Source organism: Pithys albifrons, chromosome 7, assembly GCF_047495875.1.
Source record: "Pithys albifrons albifrons isolate INPA30051 chromosome 7, PitAlb_v1, whole genome shotgun sequence".
Lineage (NCBI taxonomy): Eukaryota > Metazoa > Chordata > Aves > Passeriformes > Thamnophilidae > Pithys > Pithys albifrons.
In genome coordinates this window covers 30,906,058-30,928,630 of record NC_092464.1, presented here as the reverse complement: position 1 = coordinate 30,928,630, position 22,573 = coordinate 30,906,058, and the positions used below count along the sequence as shown (strand labels likewise).

At 38.3% G+C, this 22,573-nt stretch overlaps 1 protein-coding gene across 3 annotated transcripts in view; it reads right to left on the bottom strand.

Moving 5' to 3' along the window:
* Window positions 1-22,573, bottom strand: part of HDAC9 (histone deacetylase 9) — a 452,635-nt gene that overhangs the window by 269,602 nt on the left and 160,460 nt on the right. For all 3 annotated transcript variants that reach the window (XM_071560871.1, XM_071560869.1, XM_071560870.1), the window contains exons 3-4: window positions 11,863-11,964; window positions 7,349-7,411 (exon numbers count right to left, since the gene is read on the bottom strand). In XM_071560871.1, the coding sequence (XP_071416972.1) occupies window positions 7,349-7,411; window positions 11,863-11,964 (165 nt within the window). The remainder of the gene's footprint in view (window positions 1-7,348; window positions 7,412-11,862; window positions 11,965-22,573) is intronic.

Sequence of the window (22,573 nt, the reverse complement as noted above, 5' to 3'; positions counted from 1 at the left end):
GTGTACATGTAACAGTAGCTACGTTAATATAAAGGCAATATAAATACAAACACTGATCATTTTCCATTTGCTATTTCTTATACCATTCTGTGCCTCATACTAAAACATTTTTCAACAGGGATGTTTATCTAGAGATAAAGCAAGTAAAGGAAGAAAAGAAAGAACTTACTGCATCCACAAGAAATGGAGTTGTGAACAGGTAAAAATATTAGTTGTGAACTAATATTTTACTAAATGGAAACAGGGATAGGAAATGCCAAAACAAATCTCTATCTAAGATCAAGTACTAACACAGACTGTTTTCCTTACTCTCTCTCATATTGTTATTGCACAACACCAACAAGGCGATGGCCTTCCGCACCAAGAAGGAATAAGGAAACTCAGATTAAGAACACAACAATTGCGGAAAATTATTAAATTAACATTGAGCTTTCTCACTATCCATTCAAGACTTCACTGAAATTGAGTGACTGTTGTTCCTCCCTCTGGCATGCACACCTTCAATCACAGAGATCAGGAAAGACAACAATAGCCTTTGATTGTAAAAATATGATTTATATATTTGGTATTTTCAAAGAATTCATTCTGTCACTTTTTGTCTCCTTTTGATGATTTTCAGTTTCACTACTAGAAAGAACATGCTATCATTAGAACAAAGCATCCTCCATTTCTAGCATATTCATCTGCAAAAGGCTTGAATTCTTGGCGTTCTTGTCATGTTTGTATACTCTGCAGTCTAGATGGCGTTTACAACTATGTGACACACAACAAATAAAACAAACGTGTTTATGCTCAGATTACACTAAATGCCAAAGTACCTTTACCATCATGGACAGAACTGCCAGGGTGACAACGGGAAATAAGCTCCTTATTATATAATGGGAGTTAAACCAGCCCTGTTATCATTCAACCTTGCAGAGGCTTCCACTGATTTTGCGACTTTTTAGACTAGTAACATTTTAAAGTAGAAAAAAATCAGGTGCCTCCTGATTACACACAGAATCTGCACAAAGACAGAAACATGCCATTTATTTAGAACAGAAAGCTAAAAAATATGAAGTTTATTAGATAATTATAATCCATTAATATTTCACTGTTCTATAAATTGCCAGCTTTCTGAGCAACAACCATAGGGGCTGCCCTGAAACCCAGCTGAAGATCTGCTACTTTCCTGTATTTGCTGTTCTTTACTAAACTGTCACTAAAAGCTTGCTCCTAGTTACACACATGTAAGCACAAAGATCCCAGTGAACTTCCTTAGAAGAGAATGAGCCTCACTGTGTTCTTGAACAACTCTGCTTTAGGTTTAAAGTTTTTCTACTGAGCAGAAATATTTGTGAAGCAGTAATAAAGAACAATTTGTTAAACAATTTGCTGAAGCTTCCTGCTATATCTTTTGAAAAGCACCTAGAAAGCTAACTGTGCAGCAGACATCACTTTTATGTAAAACAAACTAGAGGGGTCCATTTTGGTGAAGCTGTGAGCATATGTGACATGTTCACACTGAACATGGAGCTTGACAGTGCCAGGCCCTAAAAATAGCACCTGGTTATCCTTGTTCCCATAAGCAACCCCAACCCCGTCCCTACTCTGTCATTTGGTGCATCAATCCAGCATCCCCCTACCTCCTCCAGAAGAGAGAGGGGCAGTGGTACCCTGAGGTACCTTGTTTTAGTACAGGTAAGATGTTTGCATCTGCTGCAAGCACACATTTTAAACAATATCCCCGCCCCTCAGCAGGCAGCTATCATGTTGTTTAGGCAGCAGGAAGGAATCTGTGGTTTTTCTTGAATGTTGCTCTTCTTTATTTAAACCACCAGAAATAAAGCAAAAATGACAGAATGCTCTGTCTATAAATAATCATTCCGGTGTACAGTTATATTAGGAGGTAACTCAGATGGCATGATAACGCCTAACAGGCTAATCTTAGACCTGTAATGCCATAAGATGAAAATAACTAGGCTAAGAATAACTGACCCAGAGGAGTCAGCCTGTTAAAGAGATCCACAGAACAGGGCATTTTAGATTTTCATGCTTTTAACAATAATATCTGCCAATTAGTTTCTCCCTGATATTTTGAACTGTACATAGGGTACCAAACTCTACGCCCAGTAGTAGCTGGGAAAGGTTAAAATGCAACAAACCTCCCCCACCATCTACACCAAAACCTGAAATGAATGTCTATATACAAATACTTTGTAGGCTGTCTGTCCTGTTTTCTCACAGCTTTTGCTTTCTCGGCAAAGACTGTGCAGAAGAGACTGGGCAGTTGGTACAGAAACACAGGTCTGATTAAAGCTTTGGCAGCAGGATGAGTTACAAGCATTCCTCGTATCTAGTGCAAATCTTCATGAACTAAATGGATTCCACATATAGTTTTACAGGACACAAGACTCTGGCTGAGACTGTTTGAGGGCAGTGCAAACCAGTATGTATTCTAAAGATTGCTAAAGCAATAAACAGCTGAGATAAAAAGCTCTTTTCCTATAAAGAGATTTAGCTCAACACACTAGAGAGAGGGAAGCCAGTGTCCTAGTGACAGCACTACTGAACCTCTATACTAAATACTAAATGCAAGGTTTAATGGTCTCTGGAAAAATGCTGAAAGTGGTGGTGAAGTAATGTTCTGCATACTTTTTAATTTAGTTTAAAGCTTTTCTAACTTGCTATTCTTGTCAATCTCGTACTTTTAAATTCTTATTCCCAGCTTTTCTCACAACCTATAAATATATCTTGTAATACAAAGCAAGACTTCAGAAGCTGGGACTTGAATAAAGAAAAAGAAAGAAAAGACAATGTTACAGTGTCAGTTGTTACAGAATTAGACACAAGAAACTGGCAACATTGGTCTGTAATCAATGTCTTCTCAATAATGTAAAATAAAACAAGCAGCTTCATCCGATTTTACCACATTTTTGTTCAACTGAACAAAAACTGTGTCTTGTCCAGCATACATTGGCTGGGCAGAGCCTCTACCCAAAATCAGTGGAGATGTTAACCACATAAGACCTGCAGGTCTCTGTTGCTTGTTTCTTCTCATTGTATTAATTGTATAGGGCTAAGGCCTTGCTCTTCCCTAACAATTAATTCAAATACTCCAGATACTAATATGAAGCACTAGATTTTTTTTCTACCCAGCCTTTAAAACAGACACTGAAAAAGCCACTCCAGCTATTATTCAGAACTTCTCTGTACTGAACCTCCATACTCAATTTTTTCATTACTCTGAAGAGAATCACAAAGCAAAAGCTCAGCATACCTATTCTCACTCTCTGCTCTCTCTGATGTGTTATTACTGCCCGAGATACCAGATATGCAACATCTTATATCTGTAAGATATTACCTGATTCAGATATGCGAATATATCTAGATTTTCATTAATATCAGAGCAAAACTTTAAATTAAACTGCTTTCTGCAGGTTCTCCACAGGAACAGGTAAGCAGGTAAGGTTTTGTTTGGCTGGAAAAAATGGGAGAGCAAACATCAAAGAATTTTCCCTGAAGGCAATATAAATCCATGGGTAAAACAAATCATGTGTATGCAAGGTCATGTAGATACATGATAGATACAACATAAAAGACAAAATCTGTACACTGGTGTTTACTGGGGGAAAATAGCTCTTAAGAACCTGTCAAGGTGTGCAGCACTGATGCTGATACAGCTGGAATTTCCTGACTGGTGCAAAGAATAAAATACTCTACATTCACTTACTACATTTGTGAAATTGCAGGTGTTTTACAAGCCTGTAGGTAGATTAAGTCAATCAAATTAATCATTCTGGATCATTATATTCCCTTTAGAATAGTTTTGCTCTATTGATTCCTGAGCCCGACAGGTATCACTTTCTGTATTTCACTGAAGGGTTAGCTGACGTAAGCAGGATTGTGTAACTTGCTCAGGTCACCTGTCATCCCGCTGACAAGTCAAGCTTTAAGCTCACCATCTCCTTGAACTCTTGATTTTTCAACACAACAGCTCTGGGCAGGAAGCAGAGGATGTCTTATCCAATAAAAGCCAAGGTACAATTTAGCCAGGCCACTTCAAGGCTGTACATCAAGATATGACCAGAGGAGCTAATTTAGCATCCTTACTGTTTGGAAAAACAGCATAGTATATTAAATCACCGAAAGTTAATGAAGTTGGCATTACTTCTTGAAGCTCCACATCTACATATACCATGGCTGAGTAGGTTCTTCCTACTCCTTCACACAACAGCCATCTATTCGAGAAATGTAGCCCTGCACTGGTTATTTATTAAGTTTTAATGAGTGTTCTTCCCATTGACTGTGCTGAATCAAATGCTTTTTTCAAGGATTCAGGGTTTATTTCCTGTTATTGTGACAAGATCAGAGGCCAGATGAATGTTAGGGTCCGCTGTGGCATTGCATACATATAGAAGTCGAGGGGGCTTTGGTAAAATAAAAGGGACAGCACAGATAAACAGTAATTCCAGCTAAGTAAGAGGCTTTAGACTCCAGAATTATTTTTTAAATTTTGAAATTAAGATAATTATAGTATCAAACAAGAATACATCAGCATCATTTTCTTAACTAAAGATGCACAGCACTTGCTGCTGCATTTTAGAGCAACAGTACCATATGGGAGAATCTAGTTCAGTCTTCTCAAGATAGCTGAAACTGCTCTCTGCAGTAAGGTGTAGGTGTCTGCAAATTGCACAGCTTCTTGAGTCAGTGCCAATCTAGATTGCTCCATTCATGATTAGACTTTTGATTGGTACCTATCCAGATCATCTCATTCATAGTATGACTTACAAGCAGGGATGGAGACAGACAGGCAAAGCAGTAATTGAGGGAATATCAGGAGAGCTGTTTCACATGACAGAAGTATTTTCTATGTCTGCTATTGTCAGAATGTTCTTAGACATTCTGCTTTACAAACACGCATTCACTGAAACTGTCCTCTTTGGAGATCACTCCAGTCCAGTTTAAAATCATAATTGCATAATATACGTGCATTGCATCTGGATACCAACCTAAAAATCTATTGACTGCTTTAAATTATTCTTGAAGTCTTTGAAACAAGCACGTCAAGGGCAGAAATTGCAAACTTTCAGGGATCGGTTCTTTTCTTAAACATGTGCAACTTTTTAACCTGACTAAAAGTCACATACAAGTAAGTGATGATAACTTTAAAGCAAGGATACTGCAATAAGCAAAATTCAAATGCCCGATTCCAGTGACTGCAAATGCTACTGCATATCATACCCTGGCTATTTCTTTCTTCCCTATGTGCAGCATAACAGGAGACAATACCTGAAAAGTCCCCAGGCCTGATACTGCCAGATTCTGAACTTGAGGGAGGAGAAGGTAATCAGGAACAGCATCAGGCTTTGTGGTTTCACATGACATGAACTGAACTGAAGACTATGTACAATGTCAACTACTTGCAGTCTAGTTGTGCATTTTAAATGCCAACCAAAACACAGAGGAATAATTTGTGTTGTACAGAATACACATGCTTAAACATCTTTTACCTAGATAAAGTTCTTAATTAAGGTTTTGGGGTTACTTATTTTAGTCTAGAAAACCCTCTATTCTACTTGGCAATACAGAGGAAACTGTGAGTGTTTAGTAGTACCTAATGTACTATCAGATAAAAATTCTTATTTCCAGTGAAGAAAAGCAGAGCTATAAGCTTAAATTATTTCTTTTTCTTGAGTTTCAAATGAAAAAAATGCTATTGCTCACATAAAATTAGTTGGTAGCTACAAGGCAGCATAGTGAGATAAAAACCCCAGATTTTTACTTGTGTACAGTTAACTTCAACTTGACATAGCACTAAGAAAAACAAACAAGAGGGAGAGGAAGCAGTCAGTCTTATCTCTGACCAATACAAAAGTGCTGGACACCTGTTGAGCTGTTCAGGAAAAGTAAGGAAAAGCAATAAAGAAAAGCAGTAATTCTTGAACAAGAGGTTGACACTGTAGATGGTTTTCCAGAAGTGTAAGACTTTGAGAGTAACTTTTGCTTTTACCCACTGTCTTTGCTACAGTTTTGTTGTTAATACTTATAAACATATCTTCACCTGATTTGTCTCCTTGGCAAAGAAACTGCAACTGATCAACAATCTAAATTGTATATAAGAAAAGAACACAAGTGGAACTTGAAGCTCTTTTTCTATAAAGTAGGAAAATAAACAGGTTTTTTTAAACAAACAAACAAACATGGTCTCAAAAGAACAGGTAATATGTGAAGAGAGGTCTACATACATAATTCTTTTTAAAAATTGAGAACAGTTGAGTTTTGTGAAAGAAGAAAAAGAAATAAAGAAAAAGAGAGAAAAACAAAATAGAAATTAAAAAAGGCAAAAAGAAAAAAGCAAACAAAAAGAAAAAAAGACAAAAAAAAACAAAAAAGGGAAGAGAAAAGGGGGCATAAACTCAGGCCAAACTGCATGTAAACAATTCACCCTGCATTCTACATATGGGTCCTCTATAAAGCTAACTTTATGAAGAACAAAGTCAGAAACCCAGGTTTAAAAAGAGTTTTAGCCCAATTAAAAAAAAAAAAAACAAACTTGAATTCACGGAGTTTAGGAGAGAATAGGCAAGCGTAACCTGAAATCTTGACTTTTTTAGCCTGTCTAAACTGATAGCTGAATGGCAACAATTCTTCCAAATTAATTCATTCTCAGTGCATCATTTGCAGGTCTCAAACCCAGCTTACAAAGAAGCTAGAAAACACAACAATAGCTTCAAATACATGAGAAAACATGCAGTGATCTTTCAGAGCAGCTTTGAAATACCTTCATTAAACATCAAATTTACATCTCAGTGGATTATTACATACAACTAGCATTGCAGGTTAACAAATATTTTTAAAGTAACAAAATAAGCCATGCAGTTTAAAGACATTTTAAAGTAACACTGTAATGAAAAGAGAAAAGTATTGGTATTAAAGTCCCTTCATATGCAAACTAAGGGGGGGAAAAAAAAGAAAGAGCAAATCCTGTTTACAATAGACATATGATTAGAATTGCCTATGAGGGGCTCTAAGTTCAGCCTCCTGACAAGGTCTGTCTGAGGAAGCCTCTCCCTGTGAATAAGCCTGTACCATTTTGCAACCACGTAAGAAAACAAACAAGCAAACCCAAACTAGATTTCAGTTGTGAGCATTTTGCTGTGTCTGGAAAGCAGCATAACAAAGGAGACAAACTCTGCAAAGGCAGCAGCTGCTATCTAACATACTACCAGAACTATTTAACAACAACTTACATAAAGCCCACAAAAACAAAGTCACTTCTTTAAAGGAAGGGTGTTTTCTTGTCATGCTAGGATGTATTTTACTGGTCATCCACTGTAGTCTAAGGCACAGAGCTGTCTCTTACCTGAGCTGATCATACTGTGCATTCTTTGCTGAGACAAGAGCTGTTCACGTCCAGAAACTCCATCTGAGGAAAAACACGATTCACTCTCGTAAATTGTCTGCAGCATATTCCAACTGGTCTGCACTTCAGCTACACAAGAGATTCATCACTGCACTTTGCACATAGGCGTCGGGCACGACCCTCTGCGGTCCTACCTCCTCCAGCGAGGGTTGTAAGAAAATATGCTTCGGCAATTAGCAGTGTTTTAGCATTTGCACAAGTATCTTATCAGAAGACGGGGAAAACACCCAATCCGCTGGAAGGGAGCCGTGAGCGCGCGGGTCTATGCGCGGCCGCCTCGGAGCGGCTGCGATCGGGCAGCCAGCGGCAGGTGGAAGAAATGAAGTATCTCTGCGCTTTGGGCTTCCTGGCAAGGCGGGGGGTAAGCTGCCTCTAACAAACCATCAAACCGAATAAGCCACCTTTCCAGGGACCAGGAGGTTTTAATCTGAAGGACCCCAGGCTAGACCTGCGTTGCTGTGCCCTCGCCCCTCTCCTCTCCAGGCCGCCGGTCCCTCGGCCAGGCGGCTGGGCGAAGTTGGCGAGAGCAACAGCGATAACTCATTTGCATTTGAATTGACACCCTCGTGGCACAGCGGCGGCAGAAATAGAACAATGGCCGGCCTGAGCCAAAAATAGGTCAAGCATGGCCGGGTGATTGGAGCCTGCATTAATGCGTTTAAAAATACCACAGCAAACACAGCTGTCCAGTCTCTGTCTTTCAAACCACCGCCCGTCCTCCGTCCGCCGCTCGGCCTCGAGCTCTATTAACCCCTTCCCCCTGCACAGCCCGTGTCAGTGGGGAGACTCCAGGGAGGGAGGCCAGGAGGGCGGGAGCGGGACGGTAGCGGGACAGGAACGCTCCCCGCCTGGCACTCTCGCCCTTCTCCCTCCTCACCCTCCCCCGGGGAGTGTTTTGTGAAAAGCGAGCAAAACGCCACGGCCTCTGTCTGCATCGGTCCTAAAATAACGCTGGGAGGTTTTGCTGGCGATGTGGTTTCTGCCTCGCCCACGCTCAGCCATCCTGCTGTTCTATTTTTGCTGCCCGTTTCTCTGGCTACGCCACAGTTGGCTTTGGCAGGGCAGCCAGGCGGCTCCCCGCTCCCGGCAGGACCTGCCGCCGCCGCCGGAGAGGCGATTTCTGTAGCTAATCGGGTTGGGGGGAGTAGAAGGCGGAGGCAAATGTCAACGTGGAACCGGTTTTTGTGCGTGCAGTTATAAGCAGCCTTTCCATATTTAGCAAGCTTCTGAAATTTTTACACGAAGTGACCAGTTGAGGCACAGCATTTCAAACACGTTCACTGACTATGTACTATTTGGTTAACTTGCTAAAATTTGGAGAGAGACTGAGCAGCTCACTCTAATTTTTAGAAACATTAGGCGATTTGCACGGCATCTTTTTCAGTTCTACAAGCTGATGTAGTTTCAGAAGAGCAGCGTTTGACAGTATCAGACAGCAGCACCATGCTCCTCTGTGGTTTGGCAGTTTTCACACATGATATGTGAAGTTCATTTTTCAAAATGGTATTTCAGAAGCTGCGTGTCTCATTTGCTGATTAACATACCTACACATAGATAACATTCATTTCACTGTTACAGATGGTATTTCACTTCTCCGGGTCCTGCTCTGCCTTACAGCACTTTTTACACAGGTGACTAAAGCCCGTTGCTACCTACCTATATTATGCAGCAGCTTTTGACCACTCATCTACCAAAATTACAAGTCTCCTTCCATGTCTCTGCTTTAGGGGAGCAACAATGGCCACTGGGATGTGATTCCTCACTGTAATCAAGAAGCCAACACAGAGGTCATCTTGGGTTTTTCTAGAAATCCACCAAATTCTCAACTAGCTAACTCTCTATTGACATAATTTTTTGCTCCTGAGGACACAAGAATCAGTACATTATTTAAGCCATAGTTCTGCCTTTTAATTTACATGATAGATCATAGCCAAGGCCAGTATATTTGTTTATATACGTCTCACAGTTGTGTTACCAAAGAAAAAAATTCATGATAACGTAGTACTGTGACACTCCTATGATATTTGGATACTTGATGGCACCTGGGAGGTCCATGGGTCATGTCTCCCCCATCATCCTAAACCTTTGCTTCCTCCATGTGCCAAGTGACCTGGTCCTGCTGAGAGTTAGGAACTGTCCCAGATGGACAGATGGAGACCACAGCAGCTGGCAGCAGCAGGGGAAAATTTTCCCTGCAGGATCCTCAAGTTAGCACCTATTGCTGCTCACAGCCCTGCTTTCCTTGCCTTTTTTCTTCCCTTCCCCCATTTCCCACTGGAACACATCTCCTGGGGAAGCAGTGAAGCTCTGCAGATGGCATCTACCCAGCTCTGCAAAGGGGCACAGGCATGAAGAGGGGCAGTGGCAGCACAGTGACAGGTAGGGTATTACAGTGCAAGACAGCAGATGAGCATAACACATACCAACACATCATTAACAGCTGACAATTTGCTATCGTAAACATTTGCTCTGGACAATAAAAATACGCAAATGTTTTGTGGGAAATACATGCCACTTTCATGGCACAGGGCAAAAGAAATTTAACATAGTGGAAGGGGGATCATCAATAAAACAGAAATCTCTAATGCAGACAAAGCTTTTTAAAGAAACAGGCAAATAAGTGGAATTGCTTATGCCCTTCAGCCAACAAGAACATGACACTGTTGGTGATTCAGTGCCTCAAAATAATCAAGTTTTGAATTACAGGGAAACACTGCAGGAATAAGTTAAAAACATGTAAAATGGTGGAGTGTGGGATCCTGTTATTAGGTACTCATACATGTTTATAACTTCTTATATATGCAGCTGCATTTTTAAAGATAGCCTTTACAGCTCTAAATGACTTCAAATACTTCAGTGACTAAATAAAAGCAAACCATATTTAAGAGTCGAAAATTTACATTTAGATATTTAGCTGCAAATATTCTTAATTCTGGCATACATATTTTAAGCTGACACACATCAACTGTCCTATGTTAGCTAATTCACAGACATAATAACTAAGGAATTATGTTGTATGTTTTAGATGATATATAAAAGCTGTATCAAAATATTTTAGTTATGAAGTCAGTCACCACAAAGGTGGGGCTTTTACAACCTGAACTCTTCCGATTTGCTTTGAGATATTATGGGCCTGCTTTGGTACATGCTTAGCTTTAAAACATGTGTGTAAATCCATTTCTTTTCAACATTTCTTTTAAGCACATGCTCAAATTCTATTGATTGCACTAGAATTTAAGCACATAGTTAAACGCTTTGCTGAGTCAGCCCAGACTTTAACTGCATGATCACGTGAATTTTAAAGAGCTCCTTAGGAGTCCCATGGGGGAAGGATAAAAGGTTTGTGCCTGAAGAAAATCTGTTTTATATTTTTAAAGCTATGGATGTTATAAGGTGACATTTTCATACAGGAATGAAGGGGGGAGTGTGTTTTCTGGTTTTTCAAATGCATTTCCCCAACTTGGAGAAATTTAATGACAATGGTGGTAAGAGTAAACTGCTGAAATGATTTAGTGCTGCTGAGGTGACTATAAATGCAATCAGCAACTTTATAGAAAATGTAAGGCATGTTAGCACTAAGATCTCATTACAGCGTTTTCACAATGTGTTTCTCTTTTTTTCCCTCCGAGTTGTTAAAAACAAATAAATATAAGGAAATTAAATCTGGAAACGACATTACTGCAACATTAAGACTAAGAAATTAAGTCCTCAAATTAGAAAGAGCTAAGATTTCTATTACATTATTAATTCTGCAACATTATAATTAAGTAACACTTTAGTCTTTTTTTTTAATTTTATTTTTTACTTTCCTTTCAAAGTACAAACAGTATATTACTGGTTGTTTTTAGCATATCTTATTTCTCACTCATGTGATTCTGGAGCATAGCCTTCATTAATATTAATAGCTTATTTTCAACTTTTGCTCTATTCTCACTTGTAAATGAATACTCGCACAGATATTTTTATTATTGTTTCTTGCTCAGTTGTATCACATCAGTATTACACATAGATTAAATAAAGAGATATTCCCTAGCTTCTATTCATATGCTTAAATGAGGACACCAGAATCTTAGAAATGTCCTATTCAACCGTCCTTTAGCCCCTTTTTCATTTGGCAAGTGAAAAGGCAGTAAGACATAATATGCATCAATATCAAATGATTCATAAACAAGTGGGAGCTAAGTTAATGTTGCATGGATAGTATTAAATTTAGCCTATTTCAGTAATGAAAGTTTGAGTTCTAATCTTTGCAGCCTAAAGATATTTTTGTATATCTAATCACTGGGATTAAAAAAAAATAATTAAAAAAATTAACTATTGTATAGAACAGATGTTTCTGTAGCTACAGTTCATTAGATACCATTAGTACCACATGAAACTCAAACATCCAGCATAAATTACTACAGCTTACGCTAGAGGATTAACTATGTTAACGAACAGCAAAAGACTATTACCACAGAGAAGCAGATGGTTTGGGATCAGTAAGAAATCAGGGGAGATGCTGTACTGGTCTGGTCCTGCTCCCTCTTGAAACCAAGGGTCTGTATTCCAAGTCCCTGGGGAAGTTGAAATGGATCTCTTAATCCACACGCTCTGGTTGAAGATAGGTAGTGCATGGATATTTCTGACCAATTTTCTGTGCAGCAAGCCTTAGTATTTCCTGTGCAAGAATACATGTTGCTTTTCTTTGCAGTGCTGTGAAACCACATGATAGATATTTTACCAGTGAGGAGAAAACTGCAATTCCACTGTTTAAGCTCAATTCAAGCTTCAAAGGAATTTTCTGGGACAAAGAAAGGTGTATGTGTAGCTGTAGGGGATTTTGTGACAAACAATGGGAGAATAAAACTTTGTAAAGTTTTGAGGATAAGAAGCGCTATGCTAGATAAATGTATGGGTCTCATCATCTCTCATAAAGAGAATACAGAGAGCCTCACAACTTTCTCATGCAAATTAGCTTAGGGGTTTTGTAACTAGTTGATGACATCACTTCCTTCTCCTCTTAAGATATGACTTTTTGTTCACATAAATAAGTCTACTAGAAATTAATTGTCAGATTCAGGACAACACCTCAACAACACATTATAAGCACAAGGCTTAGGTTAAGCATATGTTTAAGGGCTACATAAATTCAAAGATACGTTTCCTAATTAAAAAGCTCAAGTAATAAAAAAATCCAAACACTAATGTAGAGCTATGAAATAAATAAATATTTTGGTTAGGAAATACATTCACAATTCATTTATTCTGCTGACAGAGTTGTTTATGAGGTTGGAACTGAAATCTCCATGTTTTGTGGTAAGACTGCGGTAAATTGCGTATAAACAACACAAGCCATGCAACCAAAAGCAACATCAGATATTGAAAAATAAAAGCCTCAGACCAGAAAAGTACTTTGTCCCTTTTATGCCATTAATGAAGCAAGTAGAGACATGGAAAATATGAGATTTTACTGGCTTTTCCATGTCCACCTTTCTTAGAGACATTAGTGCATATGTGTGCTGTGTTGCTCGTCTGGCTCCACCAGACACACCTGGATGGACATGCATACAGGAATCCTAAAGCACATAACAGCTGGCAACATGATGAGCATCCTCCAGGCATTTTAAGCTTGTTGCACATCTACTAAGCAAGTAATCTGTACATCCCTGTAGTGTTTTGCACATCATCTCCTGATACTGAGTAGTCTGACAGGTCAGATCTACCTGGTCACTGTTCCTGGACAACAGACTACTAAGTCCCTATGGCCGGAAAACCAATAGGAACACCATTTCTAGTTTGTAATATATGCTTGAGTTTGAGTGATTTTTTTTTTTTTTTAAAGACAAGAATTGTAGACCATGATTCCTGTCTTGAGAACTGAACTGTGAAAACCAATGGACATACAAAGTATTTAGGATCATAGCAGAAATCAGCCAACCAAATACAAACTCCTAGGATTACACCAGGACCAAAAAGGCTAACAAAAATCCTTGGATATATAACAAGTTTATATTTAGTAACAGCAGAGAGGTGATATACATGTACTAAAGAGAATCATCTTGGGATACTGTAACTTGTCCAGAACGAACACTCGAAAAAGAATGCTGAAAAACTGAGGATGGCTAGATGGGCCAGACATGTAAAATAGGTTTGGAAAACCATTGAAAACTGAAAACTCAGAACTGCAATACTAAGTTAACTGAAGAAGGTCAAGGTGCCTTGGCATTGGCTAAAATACACAAGGCAAGATGTCCAGTGGTGTGGTAAAATGGTCTTTCTTTTAAAAAACAAGGCTTTATGAAAAATCCATCAATTAGAAAAATTCAAGCCAAAGGTGGACACACGTTGTAAACACACATTAACCACTGCGGCAACTTACAAATGAGCTTTACATCAATATTGACATGTCTCTGAAAAGAAAGCTCTAACACGTCTGTATGGCAAACTTAAGGCAGATTTTGTTGTTAAGACTCCAAGACATGACCCTTGACAGGTCAGATCTGGTTATCATGAAAGCAGAATCATAAAATCATTTAGATTGGAAAAGACCTCTAAGACCATGAAGTTCAATCATTAATGTAGCACTGCCATGTCTACCACCAAATTCTCACTTTGGATACTTCAAAGCTAATAAGAACTAGTAAGTATTGCTTAACTGATAGAATAATAAAACCTAAGCAGAATAATTATTCCTGCATCAGAAATAGTTTTCTTCTTTTAAATCACCCTCTGCAAAAAGCAGATGTATCATTCTTTTTTCTTTGTTTGTTTATTTTAATCCAAACAATGTTTATTTTCCTATGATGCTAGGTAATTTTTTTACAAGAGTAGAACAATGGATTGCACTGTAAATAATTTGGGGGGGAAAAAAACCAAGCCATGAAGTGTTTGCTTTGTCTTGCTACTCAAAGCTGCCCTTTTACATAAAATAATTAGATTTCAAAAGTCATGTCTTTCTAAATTCAGGCCTGGATTCATGAAGTGATGAGGTGGCTTTACATAACATGTTACAACAAGCCTCTAAAACTATCCTAGATTTCTAGCAATTTATAGTAAATAGATACAAATGTAGATTGGGACAATTGCTCTGTTAAGTTTTGAAGCAAGTAAGATGTTTTCCTAAATAAAAAAAAAAAAAATTTAAAAAAATATATATGTATATATGTATGTGTGTATATATATGTATATATGTGTGTATATATATATATAGTCAGAGAACTGCTACGAGAAGCCATTGGAAGTTTGTCCAGGAAGAAAAAATTGTGTGGGCCAAGGAGTGGACCTAAGATACCAGACCATGTGCCGGGCTGTGGGCATATGCTAGTCTCTCTCACTGTTCTGCCTGCATGGATTTCCTTCCTCTCAGCATCTCCACCCCTCCAAGGGGAGCGTTCAAGCACATGGAGAAACAGCATTACATGTACAAACATGCCTCTGAGAGCAGTAACAAATTGAGCATTGCTGCGTAGGTAAAGGCCATATCTCATACTGGTCAATAACGTTAGCTGGACCAGCATGCAGCAATTCTCTTCTGGGGTTTTTTTCCAAATGTTTCAGTGAACCCAGATCCAGTTTTCATCTACTTTTCTTTGCCCTCTTGAACTCTGGTAAGGAACTGATCTTCAAACCAAAATGTAATCAATATACACCTGCTTGGGAGCTACTTTTACTGTGCTGGTGAATTTAGGGCAATTTTAAAAGGATGAAACTGTGATTTCAGTGGATAAATTGTAAATATTTTGCGTGACTACAGTAAAAATAGCATTTCTCTTGAGGAGCAATATGATCTTAATTTTCCTTGTATAGACTGGACAAAAAAATAAAAATACTTTTCCAATATACTATGATACTGCCAAAATTTGTCACAAACTTTACTTTTGGAAATACAGGCATCCAGCTGGTATTCCTAAGGCCAGACCAACCTTAAGAAGGCTTTTATCCATCCTTCAAGCTGATTTAGCCAAACCACACAATGTTCAGTTTGCTAGGCGGTTTGTCCCATAGAAGGGATGGAAAAAATGGAGAGGAAACCTACAGCAAAGGGCCACCTCAGCAGGCAGATGTGGGCAGCTGCAACTGCTACTTCCACATGTCCCTCATCTGCCCCATCTCTGGCACCACATAGCAAGAGGCAGGTACTCAAGTTCTCTAGGACGAAGGGACAAGGCTGGTCCCAAGATCTACAGTTTCCTAGGATGAGAACTGTCCATAAAAAACCTGCCAGATTATTTTAAGCCTCAACCACTTTGCAATGGCTAAAAAATTGCACAGGCCAGAATCAGTACTTTGCATTAAAAGCATAGGGAAGCAGGAAGATAAAACACAGAATCCATTTCAGACAACTCCCATCAGATATATTTATATCTTGCAAAGAATCTGGGAGGGGAAAGCTTTTATATTAACTTCAATCCTAATTGCTGCTGGGAAAGGGCAGTCAAAAAATGAAAACTTGCTAATGCTGGAATCCCAGTGTAATAAGCAAAGAAGATAGACTATTTTAGATGAGCTTAAGCTTCTGACTGTGCAAAATGTAGGATCAAACTTGGGCTCAGGGCCTGTTCTAAAAATAGCATAGCTCTATTGCAGTCATCTATGCACTTCATACTCTCTTGATGGGTAGTCAAAAGAACAGGATGGCAGGCTATCTGATAATGGCGGGAAAATAACACCTTTCAGTCAACAAATCAGAGGATCTGTACTATCACAAGCCAGGTGTCATATATGTCATCAGTCATGGATGGACTGGTCTGTGTATGCTATGATTGCACTTAGTTTCCAGTCCCTTTCCCCCCTGTTAAAAGCACTTGCCAATGAAATAAACTGCTAAGAACATTTCCTTGAGATTTGAATTGTTTTTTTTTTTAATTTTCAATCTGAATGTAATCCAAATAAAGTGTTATTATTACTCTATGAGAAAAATTAGTGCCTTTTCAGCAGCCCACAAAATAATGCTGTATATGGTATAAGTGGCAGATTTGGCTAAAAGTAAGCAGCGACAAAATGATACACTTCAAGGTAGCAGGTATCACCCATGGACTGTGTCCCCAGGAATGAATAAATAAATCACAACTTAAATTATCTTAAACTTCAATTGTGTTCTCCATCTTCTCGCCTTACCTCTGCCAGAATTCTAGAAAAAAAAGAAAAGCTAAAGTAGTGGAGACAAAACTCGGACAACTAAAAAGTGCACACACGGTTTACAAATGGATTTTTTGCCATGACTGAGGAAGCTTTCTACATCTCAGAAGACAAAGGATCATAACGAAAGCTGTGAGACTGACTGGTTATTTGTTATCTGTTAAAGGGATGCAGGAACATTGGGCACCACCTTAACTAAAAATAGATGTGGTGTAATAATAGGGCTGGAAAAAAACGCCACATAAGGAAATTACCAGCGTGATGAAATAGGCTTAAGTCTGGTCAGGCTTTATTTTTTCTTTTAATTGCCAGTAAGAATGTTTCTAAAAATAACATCCTCGTATTTTATAATATTAATCTGCTTACCCTTCCAAAGAAGGACTTGTCTCTATTTTTGGGCCATACACAAATGTGAAAACATTGCATTTAAGAAGTAATTTACTTGAAGTAACACAGCAGAGCTGGTTTTATTTTGATAACTTCAAAGATAATGCTACTGTAAGCTATTTAAACAGTTTACTTTCAATCACTATTTACAGGCCTACAAAGCCTATTTCTCATAAAAACCTTATATGTATAAATCTCATATATATGTGTATAAGAATATAATCAGATAAATAAGCACTTTCAACTACTGGTGTCACACACTACAGTTGAAATACTGAAGCGCACGTACACTGACATAAAAAATAAGCGGAAAGGTACATAAGCAAGTGTCTAGCTTAAAACATGGGATGATAAAGTGTTTTATTGAGTTGGGGCCTAAATCATTGTATGCACTCTTGTTCATTTAGTGCCCTCTCAGATGCAGCAGAAAGCCTCTAGCAATTCAGAGAGACAGTATGCTATTCTGGGACCCAACAGAAAATGAATGAGTTGAGAAGTGGAGCAACTAACTATATTTGCAAGGGGAAATCTACAAGTCATATCTACCAATAAGAATATCAGGCTAGAAATATAGTAGGATGGTTGCCAATAGAAATAGTTTATTAGTAAATCTTTTACAGTCCTATGGCTCCCATCTCATTTTTTTGCCAAGTTATTTAGCACTGCAGACACCAAAGTTTGGGATGTGCTTTCAGTTCTCACACACTTTTTCTGGAACTCAGCTCTTGCCTTTTGATCCAAAGACCACAACATTGTCACAGGATGCCAAGGGAATTTGTGCATACTCATGCGGTGTGAGGAGAAAATAAGTATAGAGGTGATCAGCAGATCATTAGTGGATATGAACCGACTTCAGAGTGAGCTGCAACTCTGGAGGGCTGGACTGAATGACCATGGTAATTCTTTCCATTCACTTCTAATCAAGCAGCATTGGAAAAGAATGTGTTTCTAGGCAGTTCATGAATCTGAGGACAGCCATTTCTCCAGCATCCTAAATATGACCATGCTCTAAAGAAGACCATGTGTATTAAACAACACATTTATGGAAGATATAAATCAAACCAGCTCCTGAAGTATTCTTGGCACTGCTGCACTGCTGATCATACAATGATGTTTACTTGGATGGGACAGAGAGGCTTCCCTGGCAACACCATGTTAAGGGGTCCCCCATGTCCTTGTTCAGCATGGCAAGGTTTTACATATATTTATTCATTCTAAAAGAAATCATATCGGATCTCCAACACAGCTCAAAAAGACACAAGCAAAAGAAGGAAGATATTTTTATTGTCATGAGGTCCTCTGCCTTTTCAAGCCAGGAGAACAGTGACAGTTCAGAGGAGACAGTGCTACGCTACACTAACCCAGAACTCTTTACTGGTGACAGATGTTCAAGAGGACTTGCATATTGAAGACATCGATGAATCACAGAAAATCTATATGGCCAAGGCAGTATATATAATCAACATACCTGACTACCCAAACTAGTCAACACCATTTAAATATATGCACAGCACTCAGATGTATTTGGAACACTGTGGGGAAAAATAGTTTAGAACTGAGAACCCAGATTTTTATTAAAACCTCAAGTTTCTAACAATTAGTAGCCATGTTGATAATGATCTAAATTGCATTAATTAAATTAAAAATTAAGGTCTCCTTTGAAAATGAGAATAGTATTCTTCAATTAGTTTCTATACAGAACAGACTGCATTTTCTGATGATGCAGAAAATGGAATATTAGGTTAAGCAACTTCTACAAGGCTTCATCTGATGCCTTTATTTTTCATCACACTTCAGACTAAATCGAAGATACCTCAGGACTTAGACTACCCAATGGACTTTGTTTCCTCTGCATCTTTCAATGCTTATGTGCAAAACTCCCCCAACCAGTGTGTTATTTTCTTGTTCCAGAGGATGCAGCAATTAGAACATGCCATTTATGCACTGAGAGGACAAAGGGACATTCCCAACACTGCTAGCGTAACAGGAGAGGCTGATAAACAATCCATATCCTTTGGCCACCCCATTTGATAAGCTTTACATTTCTTTTTATTGTCTTTGCGAGAGAAAAATGATACACAGTCAAGCTTGTTCCGTGTTATTCTGCTCAACACACAAATTTGAAGAGAAATAATTTTGCCCATCATTAAAATTAATAATATAGTTTTCAAATTTTGAATTTGGAGGCAAGATATGATAATATCCTACCCAATCTGAAAGAGGGTCGAATCCTTGTCATCTTGGAAAGTACAGCATCATTACCTGATATCACATACAACACAACAAACCAGCCTGAGCACGTCTCATGCCATTCACTTGTCATGCAGAGCTAATAATCTATTTCTGACTCACACGGATGGTCAGTTCCCATATTTGACAAGGTAACATTTGTCTGTCTACCTGAAGCAATGTAATTCTTCACTGGCAGAAAGAGAGACCTGCAGCAGTCTTAGTCTGGCAGTACCAATAAGGAAAGTTGTTTTTCATTCACATTCACATACAGAAAGGAAATTTCTGCTAGATACACACAAAACTCTAGTGGACTTTTTAAAAGTATTTTTTTGTCTTACAGATTTCTGCTTTTCCTCTGGTAACACTCAAAAAAATACTGTGACTTTTTAACATCTATTTATTCATTACATTATTTCTTAAAGGTGTCCATGAATATTTTTAAAAAAATAGAATACGGTTGTTAGGGCACTTGGGATTGAGCACTCTTGTGAAATCACTGATCACAGATTTTCAATGACTGGACATCCCATGCACTCTGTGTTTCCAATCCCCATGTTAAACGGGAATAAACAACAGTATATTTCACATTACTATTTAGAACACAAGTGCTTTAATGGTGCTCAGACATCATGGAAGTGGGGAACATACACTTTCTTTAGACTAAAATACTTTTGTCAAACTACTTCAACAGCACTCAGACAGCTAGGAACTGTGAATCTGCATCCTTTCACAGAGAACTGGCAATTCTGATTACTACCCATGACTCTCAATGTTTTTTAGAGCCCACTTTACTTCAGATAGTTGATTATTACCAAAATAAAATTGGATGTGATTTCCCCAAACCACACAAGTAGTTGTGTTTTTTTTCCCTCAAAAACTAGAGACATGCACAAAGAGCCTGTGCTTGTTTTCACATTTAAAAAGCTTTTTTTTACCTGTGTTCCCTTAACTTCTCCTCTTCAGTACATTTTATGTAGTTCTGTAAACAGACTATTGCCACTTGTGAAAAAAAAAAGGTAACCAAAAAAAGTTTATGTCTCTCTAAGTTCCCAGGCTTATAACTTAGTGATATTTCCATTCACAGGAAGAAACAAGACAGTTCAGCAACAGCTGTGGCAAGCAGTGAATCTCACTCTTATAAGCCTGGTGTTAAAGAAAAAATTGTTTATTTTAGCTCAAGACAGTGAATTTTAAAAAAGCAACAAATAGCTGAAAACCAAATGCATGCCTTTAGGCAAACATCTGTCATTAAATCTGTTGCACATTGATGAATTAATGAGATCAACTGAAGGACTTTGTCCCCATTCAGCTAAAGCTGTGGCCATATACACCTGCTCCAATTTCATCTCCAGCACAGACCTGGCATGGTCACTTAGGTTTTGGTCTATTTTTGGCATGAGGATATTTGAACAATGATTGACTTGATAAATTGTTTCTGTCCTCATCAACATTAAACTAGCCAGTTCCTTTTACACCCTTCCCATAAGTCTGGAAACCTCATTTGAAAATGGGGTAAATATTTCTTTAGGATGTCCCTTTCAAACTGACCAGAACAGTCTTTATATTGCAAGACCCATGTTTATAAATGCAATCCTTTCCATCTTTGTGTACTACTCCCACCAAAAAGGATGGTGTATTCCAAGAGAAAAAACGGTAACTGAGGACCATTTTTTCTACATCTTTCCTTTCTTGCCATTAGTCTTTCTTTATTATTGCAAATACACAACTGTCAGTTCTGCTCTTCTCCTCTCACTGTACCTTTCATTCACTAATGAAATGCTGACTCCCTCCATGCTTCATTTACTAAAATCTCAGATGAAACACACTTCTGAGGTTTCTCCCATGCTAGTTCTGTTTCTTTTCAACCAGCTGGTAAAACACTCTTCCTTAGGTCAATATAACGAACTGAGCTCCTGTGCTCAAAAAATCACTGACCAGGTAATATGGTTCTTTTCTTCCATGTCTGACTAGGTATGGATTTTATACATACAGCCAAGATATTTCCATCCTGGCTGAAAAAATTACTGGGAAGAGGCCTTGTGATGACCATGAACATAAAGTGCCTCCATCAGATAGAAGAAGAGGTTGTAGCTTTGTAATGTCATTGTACTACCACTGCCATTGCTACTTTTCTGTACTGACAGAGCCTCAGAGATCCTCCACAAATTTGCCAACAGCTGCTTCTGCAAGATAAGTTCTTCCACTGTCCTGCTACCAGCTAAGAAAATACCCCATAATCATTGCAGTTCATACTTATTCCAAATTCATTAATTCAGAACTCACTTTACAAGGTTTTAACTGCCATAATCTCTGATGACTGTTGAACTGAAAAAGAGATGCAAAGCATTCCTTAAAAAACAGCTCATGTCAGACATCAGGTCTTCCATTCTTTTCATGCATAAATGAATGCCTCTGTCATTCACAGTTTTCTCTCTTGTATTTTCTTTCTATAGTTTCTGCAAAGACTGCTCCACAAATTTGTTTTAATCTTCATCAGTCTATATTTATCACTATATTTCACACCTTTGCCTCTCTGTCTTTGATCCTTTAATAGACATTGTACCCTGCAATTTCTTTATTCTTATTAGCAGTCTGAACATTCTTCATCAAACATAATTAAGAATGTGTTCCTTACCACTTGTTTTCTTATTGTACTTGCAAACTTTCATCTTTTTCTGTCTATAAAGATGCTGCAGAAACCATTGTCTCAACCACTGAAATTCTCCCTTTGAGTCCTCAAATTCAAAGAAAACTTCAAACACAGACAATTTTGTCATGTTTCATTCCATTTTTTTGGAGAGGGCAATGGTAGTTTTAGCACTCAGAAATCATCCCACATTTTAAGTTTCATCGCTGTTAACTTTGTGTCTCTTTCCCCTGGAAATGTCTAGTTTTTTAAAGACCAGCCAAAGGGGAGAGACTTTTCCAGTTTTGTCATGTATTCAAATAACAGGGGCAATTCTTGAATTCAGCATTTTCATGTGATAAATTGATGGAATATCAATGCTAGTCAAGTGAAAGGGGAAGCATCCAAAAAGCATCATTTCCATTTGGCTATAAAGACTCACCATGTCAAAGCGGATGTAAGGACACTGACAACATACTATGAGGGCTGCATTCATAATTTTTAATCTTTCCACAGGCAGTTTTATCTTTGTTATATGGAAAACAGAGAGGCATAATGCCCTTATTTTTGCAAACATGAAATAAAGGTAGGCTTTTTATTCCGTAAGAGAAAACACTCTTCCCACAGTGCACAGAAAGGCATTGACACCTGAATAGAAAAGGAGGAGTGGGAGGTGGCTGCAGAAGAGGGATGGTTACTGTGCAACTTGGAAGCTTGCTAGAAAAACAAACACCGAAAAATGGCAGTTTGGGAAAAACCACATTGTTTATCAGTCTGAGACTGAACAAGAGACAATGACT